This window comes from Hyperolius riggenbachi, chromosome 1 (assembly GCF_040937935.1).
Source record: "Hyperolius riggenbachi isolate aHypRig1 chromosome 1, aHypRig1.pri, whole genome shotgun sequence".
NCBI lineage: Eukaryota > Metazoa > Chordata > Amphibia > Anura > Hyperoliidae > Hyperolius > Hyperolius riggenbachi.
The window spans coordinates 504,729,308-504,744,227 of record NC_090646.1 but is presented as its reverse complement, the minus strand read 5'-3'; the positions used below and the strand labels follow the sequence as shown (position 1 = coordinate 504,744,227).

Sequence of the window (14,920 nt, the reverse complement as noted above, 5' to 3'; positions counted from 1 at the left end):
AGGGCCAGGCGGCGGTGAGTCTCTCCTCCTTCTGTTACCAATCAATTTGCATTTGTAATTAATGTATTTCGCTATATATTGTGTTTGTATGCTACGGGCAATTGGTCTCTGAGGAAGCGAGCATCACGCTTGCGAAACAGCTGTCAGACTAGCCCTGCTGTATGTCTTGTCGGGTGGGGATGAAATAAAGAGGTGGTTTTGCAACATTTCTGGTGCCCGGAGCTGTTCACTCATTGGAAGTTTCAACTATTGCTGTTTTTCTGGAGGCACAGTAAGTGTACCACACAACCCTGCCTAGGCTGCCAGCTGCATCCGGTGCCGATCTTTCAACCCCTTCAACCTTTGACATATTACAACACCACGTTCATATATACTGCAACACCACAAACACTCTGTGCATCACTTTATCCCTTTATACTGTATATGCACACGTGCGCGCGCACACCCACACACACTCATACATATACTGCAACACCGCAGACACTCTGTGCAGCACTCCATGCATGCTCACACACTTTTATTCTTACACATGTACGGTACTTTATATCGTACACACACACATTTTGCTGTGGTGACTTTTTCCCTTGTATTGTGCCTAAAGTTACATACACAGATTCAAGTACTGATGCCGGGCAGAGATTGAGAAATGATCCCTTGGGAAACAGTTTGGGGCCTGATGCTGCACAGATGGGTCACTTGCCTTCAGGCTAGCAATACATTCTATTACTATGGAAGGGAGCGGTGAGATGACAAGGAGTGCTTGATGGAACAAGATGGGGTAGGAGGGCTAACAATAATGATGGGCAGCATTCGCCTGAGATGATCCAGCATAGCAAATCTCTCATCAAAGCAATCACTGGGGAGGGTCTGGGATGTTGCACACACCCACTAAACCAGGGATGCCCAACTCCAGTCCTCGAGGTCCATATTCATGCCAGTGTTCAGGATGGACAGAGAAAAAGCAAATGAGTTCACCTTGATAAACCACACCTTTCCTGATTCAGTCCCATCAAAATTGAGCTCTGACAAAAATGTGTGAAGATCTTGGCCCTTGAGGACTGGAGTTGGGCATCCCTACGCTAAACAAACAAATAATCCTCGGCCAAGATGGTCATTATCAGCCGCTTCAGACGACTTTAATCTAGTGTATGTACAAACACCCTGGCTCTTCTGTGATCCTTGTAATGCCCCTGTGAACAAATTTCAAGCATAAAATATCTCTTTTTTTGTGATGACATCTAATCCCTCTCTGCATGGGAATGTAGATTGGCATTCATTAATTTGGAGTAGAAAGCCATATACAGAGCTGAAGTGCACATGTTGTATACAAACATTCTCTTTGAAGCACCATAAATATATAAAGTGATGTTTGATGTCGGCACAGTGAGGGAAAGTTCGGTGTCATGTAATGTTCCCGTTAATGTGTGGGAAAATCATCTTCGTTTCTGTGGTCATCTGTTGGCTGGGAAAAAAACATGTAAAATAGATTCTGTATTTAAAAACCACTATGACAAAAATGTAAAATACATGATGTGGACACACAAATAAGAGATATATTTTTTCCAAGAGCAAAATGCTCTTTTCCTATGTAGCGATCACTTACCTCTAAACCGTTTTTGAGACAGGTTTGAACTAGTCTAGCTCCTCCTGTGCCAGGCAATGGCACAGTCCAACTGCCAGCATAGCGTGCACAAAAGTAGGCAGGCCTGTGTAGATCTTTGCCAGGGATTATTTTTAAAGTGGACCTGAACTCTTGCATAGGACAGAACTAAAACAGAGAGAAATGCACCCTGCATGTATTTAGAGAGTTTAGCCTGTCTAATATCCCCCTCATCTGTGACTAATCACAACAGTAATTTGATCTCCCAGCTGTGTCAGCTGGCTGTCTCGGCAAAGCAGCTAATTTGTAAACACAAGATGTTAAACCTATGTCTGCTTCCATGAAAGCAGGAAGTAGAAACACTGCAGATGTATTGAATGATTTGTATCAGCTGTAACAAAGAAATGTTTTTCTTTAAAAGTTATTATGCTGTTGCTTATTTTTTTAGAACAAGAAGTTCTGAGTTCAGGTCCGCTTTAAATAGCATAAAGGAAACCTTGAGAATCCTCTGTGAATAGATGCATTGGTCCAAAACCTGTCAATATGATTAATAATACTGTGAGATAGTGAGAGTGACAAATTAATTACATAGAAAAAAAAAAAAACAATTTACAGTGCATTTTACTATACCTATAGTAAAATGCACTGTAATTTTTTTTTTTTCTATTTAATTATATATGTGTATGCATGTACGTTAAATTTTACCGATTTTTGTCATATCGGTCCTTTAAAGAGACCCTGTAGTGAGAGGGATATGGAGGCTGCCATACTTATTCCTTTTAAAGAATACATATTGACTGGCTGTCCAGCTGATCATGCACTTCTTATACTTTTAGCAGCTGTCCCAGAACATGGAAGCGGATCAGTGAGGGCCCGTTTCCACTGGCCCAATAGGGTACAATGGCGCCGCCGGCATTTCCGGGCACCGACATTTCCATCCGAAATGGCGCGGGAGGCTGCGAATCCCATAGCTGTGCATGGCACGGCTGATGGGATTTGTCTGCGTACCCGCACACCAGGAAATGATACCGCACGTCTTGCAGACACGTGCATCACAAGTGGAAACGGCCCTGACTCTGACCAAAGACTGACCACAATGATTTGGTTTTTATTTCAGGAGTGATCCACACACTACTGAAGCCTAGAACAACAGCCAAGACACTACCATTGTTTAAAAGGAAATAAATATAGCAGCCTCTATATGCCTCATTCTGCAGGGTCCCTTTCAGGGCACACAGAAAGTTTTCCTTGTGGGGGCAGAATGCTTTTCCAAATCACAAACTTATGAGAGATTGCTGGTTATGAAAAACAAAATTAGATATTTTAAATATTATAATTGAAGTGTGTTCCATTGTTAAGCATGGAATGTATCCAGGAACATGCTATTTGTAAAAAGAAAAATGAATCACTAACTGCAGACAGAAGTTTATTGTTAGATTTTGATGAACAGGTCATCTTCATTAGACAACTGACAGTACAGAGAAGCATTGCTTATAAACACCCTTTTCCTTGGAAGTTCAAATGAGGTACAAGAGAATGAAGATTTTCTTTGCATATAAAGTAAACTAAGTGAGAGCAACTTACAGAAATGACATAATTAGATAAGCTGATATGGTAACTCTGCATAAAGATTACATAGGATGTAGGAAGAAGCTGGGAAGAGAGACTACCCTGAAGAAAAATAAGTAGAAATGATGCTAGAACTTTCAGTACACCATGGATCCAGGACTGTAAGAATTGAACTTCATCCCAATCAGTAGCTGACCCCCCCTTTCCCATGAGAAATCTTAACCTTTTCTCAAACTGATCATCAGGGGGGTCTATGTGGCTGATATTGTGGTGAAACCCCTCCCACAGTGTGATGCCAGGACCATGATTCTGACAGTTTCCTGTCTGTGAACCTCATTGCATTGTGGGAAATAACACCTGTTTCCATCTGCCAAAAAAGCAAGCAACATCTCCTTCCACTGACATCACCTGCCAGCAGTAAAAATGTCACCTGAGGATAAATGTCAGAATGTAAATCAGGGAGAGGAGATAGTTTACAAAGGGCAAATACTGACTAAATCATGTATACATAATTATTGTAAAAATGAAGCACTTTTTTTTATTACATTATTTTCACTGGAGTTCCTCTTTAAGCTAAGTACACACAACCGATAATTCTCACCCATCGGGGATTGAGAAATGTTCCCCCGGGCGACAACTTGGGGAACGGTTCCTTACAGACACATACCTAGCTTTGAGGCTAGCGATGTGTTCTGTCTGTTGCTATGGAGGGGGTGGAAGGGCGACGATCGGCAGAAGATGGAACTACTACAATCGGTCAAGGGTGGGCTTGAAAATAGCAATGTTATTGGTAATGCTCGGGCATGGGGATTATTAACCCCCCTGGCGGTTCAATAAATCCGCCAGGGGGGCAGCGCAGCACTTTTTTTTAATTTTTATTTTTTAAAAGCATGTAGCTAGCCTAGCTCTAGCTACATGCTTCCCCCCTCCCTTCGTTATCCCTCCCACCCCTCCGATCGCTGCCGGCGCTTTTACCCTGCAGGGAATCCCCTTCTGAACGGGATTCCCTGTATAGGCTTCCCCGTCGCCATAGCGACGATCGACGTTGTGACGTCAGCGGGTGTTCCGATACACCTCTCAGCGCTGTGTGGCACTGATTGGCCAGGCAGCGCAAGGGGTCTGGGGGGGGGGGGGCACGGCGGATAGCGGCGAATCGGCGGGTAGTGGCGGCGATCGTTATGCACACGCAGCTAGCAAAGTGCTAGCTGCGTGTAGCAAAAAAAAATTATGTAAATCGCCCCCAGCAGGGCCTGAGTGGCACCCTCCGGCGGCTTACCCCGTGTCACACACGGGGTTACCGCCAAGGAGGTTAAGGACCTGACGAATCCTTAATGATTCCCGATGCCTGAGCAGGATTGATCATCGGCCACTGTACACACATAACGATTGTCAAATGAAATGGTCATTGTCAGCTGTTTCGGGCGACAATTATTGTATGTGTGTACGTACCTTAATGTTTAGTCATGCTTCAGGGTTCATGATAAAATCATAGAGTCAAATGTTTTCCTTTTCTTCCCATTTAGAATTCTGAAGTTTTCATATATGAAATTGCTCCTCTTGCTGGCATACAGATCCAAGTTCACCACCGGTGTTAGGCTACAGTGTAGCCAAACTCCAGTGTAAAATCACGTCTCCAGAGTTCCGCTACATAGTAGTGGAACTCTGTAGGAATAGTGGGTGGGCATGCTGGCATGTCTGGTGCAAAATAATAGTTAGTACTAGGGGGTGGTTAGTGTTAAGAGTAGATAGGGGGATTAGGGTTAGGAGTAGGTGGGAGGGTTAGGAATAGATAGGGGATGGTTCAAGTAAGAATTAGGGTACTGAGGGTAATAGTATAATTACCAATATTCTACTTTACAAAATAGTAGAATATTGGTAAAATTACCGATATTTTTGCTGGCGCTTGTCTTTCATAGAGGCCAGTTGTATGTACTTTCCCTAAATGTGGTAGACTCCAGATATGCATGGCATTGATATGGTATTTGTACATATATATTGGTAGGTTTTGCACCTTGCATGTTTTGTGCCCACAAGGAACACGCTATTGCTATTGTAGTGGGAGGGGGTAGCTCTTGGTGAGTGGTTTCCCAAGTTTGTTTGCTGCCAGTAAGCAAAGAACAGTAGTTCTTCTAACTAAATGGGGCCCACAATTATGATGATAATCATAGTGCCCTTGCTCTTGGCAAAATGCAGGCAAAATTGCCTGTGATCCAAATTTCAGATCAAGCCAGTAAAAAAGTCCTAATCTTTTTGGTTCAACAACCAAGAAGTCATTAACCCCTTTGAGACTGGGCGAAGTTAACACTTTGCTTTTTTGTAGTGTTTAGATTCAGCAGCTATAAACATTTTAATGACATTGTGCATTTAACACAAAAGCTGCATTGTTTTTTGGGGCATAGAGAAGGCTTCATTTCGGTCAATCTTTTTTAAATTACCATTTTAATTTATACTTTATACTTAGAAGTAAAGAAAAAATGGCAAACTGTACAAAAAAAGTGTTTTTGCACTTAATTTGGTGAACTAAATTACATTTAGAACTAGGGAGTACATTTATACATCCAGGCATCCATTCTTTTGTAGCCCCCTTACTAATGCCTAACTTCCCTACCCATGCCTAACACTAACCTCCTCTCCCTAACGATGACCTCCATCCTACCCTATTTGCTAATTATGTGGAATATCACAAAAACAAAAGTATTCATTACGATTAACTCTAGTTTTATCTATGCAACATATACTAACAGAATCATTCATGAGGACATACTGTACACTAAGTCAGATAAAAGTCTAGCCTTTAGTCACTGCTTTGGATTGTTGACATGCTTGTGAGAGACCATCATTTGAAGTTTCCAAAGATGATGATCAATATGATGATAAATGTAGATCACGTAGAACAGAAACTATGGCAGCATTAGGGTGACCGAAGGAGAAGATTTTACAGGAGGAATAACATCTGGAGATATTGAGTGCCGTTTCTGTATTGAGTAGTGCCATGCACAGCTTAAGAATTCATCTGCTCATTGACTTGTTGTGTAACTTGCAGATTACTCCATGGTGAAGGTACCTCAGGCTTTGAGCTTGCCACACTACCGGTTTCCATCCGAAGGACAATCTTATATCTCTGTTCCCGGAGAAGCCTTTCTTAGCAAAAGTAAGTTCATATAACCTCACATCCTAACACATTCCTAGTTACATTATTAGTAATGTAATTGTTATGAAATTCTGAAATTCTTTTGATTTAATAAATAGCACCACTTATCTTGTATGTTCTTTTATCATTTATAACCCACAACATAACATAGTTTGGCAGAAAGTGAGGGATTGATCCATCATATGCAATAATGAAAACAACAAAACCATGTAGCAACTTTAACCTGAGTTGACCAGAGAATCGCAAAAAAAAACAAAAAAAAAACATTGATGAGTGTAGGATAATTAGCTTCGTAAGAAAACAATAAAGTTCCTTTCTGACTCCAAAAGACAATCGGATAAAGGACCTTAGATAGAAATGTATATTACTTATTATTAGACATGTAGGAAGCTCAACATATTTTGATCTTTTATAACTTATAACTTATCTAAGGATTAGCAAGAACAGTTTAGTGTGAAGAAAAACTGTACCTATGTGTGTGAGGAAAGGGCTGCGCACGAAGGGTTAAGTTACTGGTTTCACGCCTCCATTGGGAACATGGAACATAGCATGCTGCATTGCGGCAAAAGGTGGTGATACATATAGCTTAAAGAGGAACTTTAACCAAGGACTGAAATTCATCCTAATTAGTATGCCCCCTTTCCCATGAGAAATCTTTACCTTTTCTCAAATAGATTATCAGGGAGTCTGTGTGCCTGATATTGTGGTGAACCCCCTCCCACAGTGTGATGTCATAACCTAGGTCCTGACAGTTTGCTGCCTGTGGAACTCATTGCGGGAAATAATGGCTTTTTCCAACTGCTAAGCAAGAAATATCTCCCTCTGTGCATAGAACTCTCAGTAACAAACGTTCCGTAATTATCACCTTGTAGGACTCAAGATGTCACCACTCACCACCAATGATACATTTCAGAATGTAAATCAGGGAGAGGAAATACTTTACAATGGGCAAACACTGACTAAAATCTCTTAATGAATTCACTATGTCATTTTCACTACAGTTCCCCCTTTTTAACTCTCTCTACTACGAGTCCCTCCTCACACATACAGGTAGTTTTGGCTGTTATTGCTCATCCCCTATATTCCCTACTTGAATCCCTTTTATCTATAACCTCCACTTGACTTAGTCCTGATGCAAGGACATTCCTTATTTTCACACGTTAAGAACCTTTTCTGCAGCTGGATGTTAAACCATCTTTTCTCCAGCCTCAAGGGCTGCTCTCATGTCTTTTGTGGGGAAATCAAAGTGAGCAATAGTTTTTTTTTCGTCTGGACCATTTATGTATTTATATATATGGTCATCATATTCCCTAATAATTTCTTCTAAATAAATATATAATTCAGCTAATCAATTTTCATAACCAGAGATGATCAATTAGATTATTCAGATCATTTTCTGAGTTTATGTTGCAAATTGAATCCAGCTTAGAAATGAACCAATCTAGAGCTTTGTTTGTTTGTTTCCTTTCCAACTAAATTGTTTCCTTTCCAACCAAATTGCAATAAACTCAGAGCATTAGAATGCCATTGATTGCCTCTGCTCATAACAAAAGTTCTCTTTTTTACTTAATTGCTCTTCCCTGCGTCCATTTTTATTCCAGGAAATCTTTTTTATAAATAGCTGCACAAAACAGAATTGCTTATGGAATGCGTGCTCTTACTAGTACTTTTATAGATACAAAGATATAACTTTTTCTCTTACATCCATGCTTCTTTTAATGACTGCCAGGTTTTTGGTATACCATATATATTACTTCTTCCGTATACTTTTGACTACATTGCATGCTCTGGCAGCAACATGCTCTTTGTATTGGCAATTGACTTTCCCAGTTGAATAACAATAGGGCATGCACAAGTAGTGATTATCCATTTCCTGAATTTCCTTCTGGCCGTGCATTAGCTGCTCTTAATTGGTACAACAGTGGTAATGAATGACCGCTATATGTTATATTAGATAGTGGTCATTATTTATACATGACTAGTGACCTTAGCCCGTTTAAAAATGGGCTAGGTCCACCACTGCTGCCAGAAAGTGTGCATGCGCCCCCGCCCGCCGTGTGCGCGCGCACCTGCTGTGCCTGTCCGCTGAGCACACGCCCGCTCGCCGCGTGCGCACACACGTCCGCCCGGCCGTGGGACGCAGAGATACGGGGGTTTTATTATAGAGCATTCCTGTTCCTCCCCCCAACCACAATTTACAACTTCCACATAGTGCTGTCCTTGATTCATATCATGTGATGATTGTTATGAGGGGTTGGAGGGCAGTGTAAGATTTGTACTGGTGCTTATGACTCTACTTACCGTAAAGAATATCTTCTGTGTAAGTGCCACAGCCCACTGCTGACATAGTTCTCTAAAATGATAGTGTGTGCTGAAACAAGATCATCTATATTTTTGTAATGGAACACAAAACAGACCTAAACTTTCAAATTTGAACTACTGAGAAAAACTGATATAGTATTTAAGGTACTTTATTATTTTTCTCAACTTAATTTATTTAAAAGAAAAAAGTCACCAAATGTCACTATCACCAATCAGATTTAAGCTAGCCATACAGTCATACAGAAGTCGATCACACTCTGATTGGTGCAGAGGGCAGGGAGTTAGTGCTAGAACCGCCTTGCTTTCCTGGCTGTACCCAATCATGGTGGGTGTGATCACATCATTATCATCGTGCCCTATGGGTATACACCAGGAATGGACAGAGCCACGGGACAGTCTCCTCACAAGTAAGAGCAGTGGGGATGACAATTTGAAGACAGTGGCCCCAATGCAATTAACTTTTTTCTCTTGAGATTTTTTCCTAGGTTATATTTTCACACCTTGTCAGTATAATACCATTTAAACCACCAGCAATCAAGAAAATACTCAATAAAATGTTGATAGTATTTTTCATCTACCTACCAATATCAAAGTGCTGAAAAGTTATTTTAATGAGAAGATGAAACATTGGCAACAATTCACTAAGCTCATTCCATCTTTAATTACAACTCTGTCTTGTTTTTACTGTTATCACCATGGTGATTAAGCATTTATTATTCATTAAGCAATTTACCTCAGGCAAAGCTTGAAATAAGGATCCCCTCCTTAACCCTCTGGGCGATAGAATTGCATCGCCCAGGAGGGGGCGCAGCACTTTTTAAATTTTTTTTTCTTTTTTAAATCATGTAGCGAGCCCTGGGCTCGCTACATGATAGCCGCTGCACAACGGCATCCCCCCACCCACTCCGATCGCCTTCGGCGTTCAGAGTAAGCAGGAAATCCCGTTCAGAACGGGATTTCCTGCTGGGTTTCCCCGGTCGCCATGGCAACGGGGCAGGATGACATCACCGACATCATGGACATCGTTACGTCAGAGGGAGTCACGATCCACCCCTCAGCGCTGCCTGGCACTGATTGGCCAGGCTGCGCGAGGGGTCTGGGGGGGGGGGCTGCGCGGCACGGCGGGTAGCGGTGGATTGGCGGCGAGCGGCGGCGATCAGAAGTTACCCGCAGCTAGCAAAGTGCTAGCTGCATGTAACAAAAAAAATTATGCAAATCGGCCCACCAGGGCCTGAGAAATCCTCCTGTGCGATATACCCCGAGCTCAGCTCGGGATTATCGCCCAGGAGGTTAAGTTAAGGTGTGATTTCTAAAGTTAGGGTTTTTATCCTTAAAATAACCACTAAATTCTAAAGTTAAAGACAGGGGCCCATATGCAATTCACTTTTTCACCTGAGTTTTCTCCTAGGTGATAATTTTAAATTTGTCAATAAAATGCCTTTTAAGCCACCAGAAAGCAAGAAAATACTCAAAATAATTTTGAAAGTAGCTCTTCACCTACTTTTTGGTACTTTTTTTGTTGAAAAGCGATGGAAGTTATTTTAAATCGAAGATGAAAAAGAATCTCCTAGGAGAAAACTCTGGTGAAAAAGTGAATTGCATATGGCCCAGGGGCCCATATGCAATTACATTTTTCACCGGAGTTATCTCCTAGGAGATAATTTTCATCTTCTCTTTAAACTAATTTTTCAGCATTTTACAACAAAAAGGTATCCAAAAGTTGGTGAAAAAAAGTGCTATCAAATTAATTTTGAGTGTTTTCTTGTTTGCTGGTGGTTTTAAAGGTATTTTATGACAAGTTCTGAAAATATCACCAAGGAAAAATCTCTGGTGAAAAATGTAATTGCATATTGTCCAGGATGTTAATTCACAGAGAGGAATGCAAGTGGTAACAACCGTAAAGCGTGTGAGGAGTTATCACCTGGCCTGTGCTATTGTTAAATGGAGTGTTACTACAGACTGCAATGTAAAGTGAAGCATTCTGAGCTGTCTGCTTTATTTCTTACTAGTTTATGCAGACTTAATAGAGAGAAATGTACACAGCAGGCACACGTAGAGTGTGGGAGAGAGAGATACCAAGCATACACACACACACACACACACACACACACACACACACACACACACACACACACACACACACACACACACACACACACACACACACACACACACACACACACACGTATACACACACGTACACACACACACACACACGCACACACACACACACGTTAATTGCAAATGGGCCAGTATGTCTGTTCAGATGCAGCCTTATTGTTCATTTCAATCTGAACTATGGAGTATAAAAGCACACATTAACTTTTTTTTTAAATTAAATTTGAAAAGTAGAATAAAGTGCTATTTTATAAGAGCTACATAGATTTTAGCCATATTGCTACTGTAAACCTGATTTTTCTTGCAAATGGAAACATTTAGATTTTTATTTGTTTGTTAATATTCTGGGCTTCTTCAGTAAAATACGAATGAATTGTCCAGAATTTTGAAAAAAAATATTGTTCTTTTTCCTGTTGCCATACATTATATAGTGATATGGTGCTTCCCACTTCCCAGCAGAGAAAAAGTAATTTAAATAATTTATATCTGCTTGTGTGGTGGAACTTGATATATCTTTTTCAAACCTAACCTTTTCTCCATCAGAAGGGCAATGAATTTGTTGAAAGAAAAGTTGGCTCTTTTTTTCCCTTTCTATTAAATCACCGTGCCTAGCAGGCCATGGTGGCAGTGATGTATTTAAAATAAGGTGCCATTATGTTTGCATTTTGTGCTATCTGCCTTTGATTCACGATGGTTCCCTCACACTTTGCATGAACTCAAAGCTTGTCATCCTCAAATCATAAGGCAGCAGCAGAGTCAAAGCATCCGGAAAGATGAGGGGATGTTACAAAAGGACAGCTGGTAGAATTTTACCTACTGTAAAACACTGTTAGAACACAAAGAGAATTGTTACAGCACATAGTTCTTTAGCTTCCTATAGCTATTACATATAAAATAATGGCCAAGATATATATATATATATATATATATATATATATATATATATATATAGCTTGTGAAGCAGAGAGCAATGGATCTGTGTTCTTTACAGTACTGCTGTATACATTTAAGTTCTTCAAAACTTTTTTTGTCCAGATCAGTTTGCTAGGCTGCCATTAATTTGGGTGTTGGTGGTCAGCTATAACACAATTAAGTTTGATTAGAGTGTTGGCATTAGCCTATTATATATCAATACTGGTACCAAGGTCATCTCAACCACAAGTACCTAGGTAATTTTAGCCACAAAGGCCACAAAGGGTTGATTTGAGTGCTATCATTCCGGGCGCAGCACACACCTCCTCCAGTAATTTCTGTGGCGTAGTCTGAACCTGTGTCATGGTGCAGCTGTGCAACTGACAGAGAGACATACATGATCCATGGTCGAGTGCCACTTGGCTGCACTGGTGGTGGAGAGCATCCATCCTCCCATGCTGCCCATACTAGAGGTCTGGCTTGAACTGATGATGCGACCACGTATGGATATTCTGAGTGGCTGCTTCATTGGGTTGGGACAGTGCACACCACATGAGGAAGGAGGAAGACAAGCTCTGCAATCATACAGCCAAGCAGCACTGGACCATGGATCAAGTAATTCCATCACCCTGGCAGCTGCATTGTCTCTTCCCACCTGTCTCTGGGGTCTGCTAGTCCTCACAAGAAGAAGAACAGGGGAGGTACAGGTGCATGCCTGAGATGGGCTTGCAATTCTTTAACATGTGACTTTGAATATTGAGGGCCACCTAATACTGGGGGCACATCTGCCTATCTTAACTAGGGAGGGAGCTACATAATACAGGGGGCACATCCAACCACCTATACAGAGTGGGGGTGGCTAGCCTAACACTGGGGGGGCACATCTATACTGGGTGGGGAGATGCCTTATACTGGGGGCACACCTGCTACTTATCCCAGCGGGCACAATTTGGGGGTGGCATGTGAACTTTGAAATCTCTGCCTCTGTTGCTGGGGAACCTTGTCCCACCCCTATGAGGGAGATTAGTGTTTATCTTAGATAGTTGGTTAGTGTTGGCTCAGCGGATCGTTCAGAAACAGCCTTATCAGTCCGCCGACAGCACGTACACAATCGCTACTGTCGGCTAAAAGACCGCCCAGTGGGAGGGTCCGGCGGACCTGTCGTTGCCTTTTGTAGTATGTGTGTATGTACCTTTAGGAACAGTTTGAGGAAGGGTTAGCGTGAGAGGACACTTAAGTAAAGGGATAGTAGAATATTGGTAAAATTACCAATATTCTATTATCTCAATTATCCAGCGCTCAGTAGTAGAATATTGGAAGCAATGTGGCTATGGGACTTGCAAGGTAGACAAGTATGCCAACAACCATCATAAACAGGTATATGAACAGCCAAGTTAAGCTTATCAAGCAGCACGTTCATTCCAATGGCAGGAGGAAAAGACAGAAGGCCTTCTGCTTACAGGAATATAAAAATGGCTGGCCATGATGATCCAGCCCGGCCAATCACTAATCTCCCATGCAGGGTTGGCTCTAGAGGGCTGACAAGGCTCAGACACATGGAGCATTGCTGTCCAAGCCAACTACAAATGGCGGGATCAGGAAATAATCTTCTAATACCTGTAGCTCTATTTGTTGTGGGATAGATGTTTATCAGCCTGTTCTGAGAAATAAATTAAAGCTAAGTGTAAAGCGAGAAAAAAAGGATGCAATAAACCATGTCTTTATGAGGGACTTTTATATACAGTGCCTGTATCATGTGCTAGCATGTTGTAAAGTATTTATAAAGAGTATCTGTAAAGACGTCAGTAAAGGGTTAAATCAAAAAGCAGTTTTTAAAAAATGGTCTTTTGTGTCTTCTTCTGCTGTCAGTAATCTGTTGAAGTCGCAGTGAAAGCCAGTTATCTGTGCACCATGCTGTTCATAAATCATTTTTCTTTGGTTTGTCTCTCCACATCCGAGTTCATATAAAGTATTCACATTCCTGTCTAAAAAATAAACATCTGTCCACGCCGTCGCTTCTCCCTCTTGTTAGACTCCGCAGAAGGCAATTTCAAGTCATGTTTAAAATCACTTTCACTTGTTTACAATTTCCATTTTGTAGATTTAAAGAAAGAATAACGCAGCATGATTTTTCCTTTTTTTGGGGGGCTACTTTGCTGCCTGTAACACACATCAGCTTGTCTTGGCATTATTCCGAGAAAAGGCTGGCAGCTTGGGCAGGGAGCTGCACTGCTAGAACGTGAGGAATGCTTCCTGGCATGTGAGCGGCCAGATTTCACACTGCAGCGTGATCAATTATTGAGGCTGTGTGAGGTGTTCAATGTGATCTTCTTTAATTATCTAAATATTTCATGGGGAGGTGAGACATGTATGTAATGTTTTCTTTTTAACTCTTGTTTATTTTAGCTCGAACGACGATCGTTGGATTGCTGTATCATACAATGCATCGACTTTATAGGCAGATTAAACCTAGTGACACCAGGTATGCATTTAATGTTGGACAACTGTGCCTTTACCTTAAAGGGAACCTGAAGTGAGTAAAATTATTTAAAATAAACACACGACGTAGCTGCAAATGAATATTGCATGCAAACCTCACTGTCAGTTCCTCTCAGAAGCTCACCATTTTCTTCTTACAGTGATCCCTTCCAGTTCTGACAATATTTTGTCAGAACTGAAATATACCAGTTTCTGTCAGTTATATATCAGCAGCTGTCAGTTACAACTAAATCTGCAAGGTAATGTCAATGTTTCCCTATGGCTCAAGTGGGTGATATTACAGTTTAACAGTGTGCTGACCAGGAAGCTGTTATGGGGATAATGGCCATTATGGGGGTAATGGCCATTTTTAAAATGGAGGATGGAGAAATCCATTGATCAGAGTGGACAAATGGGATGCAGGAGAGGAGAAAGAGATTGAGTAGTAGATTACAAAGGAGGTAAGTATGACTTGTGTATGGTTATTTTGACTTTTTCTTTTCAGTTCAGGTTCTCTTTAAAGTTGATCTCAACTCTTGCACAGGACAGAAAAAAAATCAGAGAGAAATTCATCTTGTATGTATTTTGATAGTTTAGCCTGTTTAATTCCCCCTCATTTGTGTCTAATCACAAGTTTATTGTGATTGTAATCTGACCTCTCCCCTGTGTCACATGACTGCAATGGCAGATAAGGCAGATAAGCTCATTTGAAAATACAGGGGGCTTGATTCACAAAGCCGTGCAAACTGTTTAGCACGGGTGTGCTAAAC

At 41.2% G+C, this 14,920-nt stretch overlaps 1 protein-coding gene across 1 annotated transcript in view; it reads left to right on the top strand.

Moving 5' to 3' along the window:
- LOC137532788 (adhesion G-protein coupled receptor D1-like) overlaps window positions 1-14,920 on the top strand; it is an 853,822-nt gene that overhangs the window by 175,727 nt on the left and 663,175 nt on the right. Inside the window, exons 11-12 of the mRNA XM_068253730.1 lie at window positions 6,213-6,320; window positions 14,079-14,154. Of these exons, the coding sequence (XP_068109831.1) occupies window positions 6,213-6,320; window positions 14,079-14,154 (184 nt within the window). The remainder of the gene's footprint in view (window positions 1-6,212; window positions 6,321-14,078; window positions 14,155-14,920) is intronic.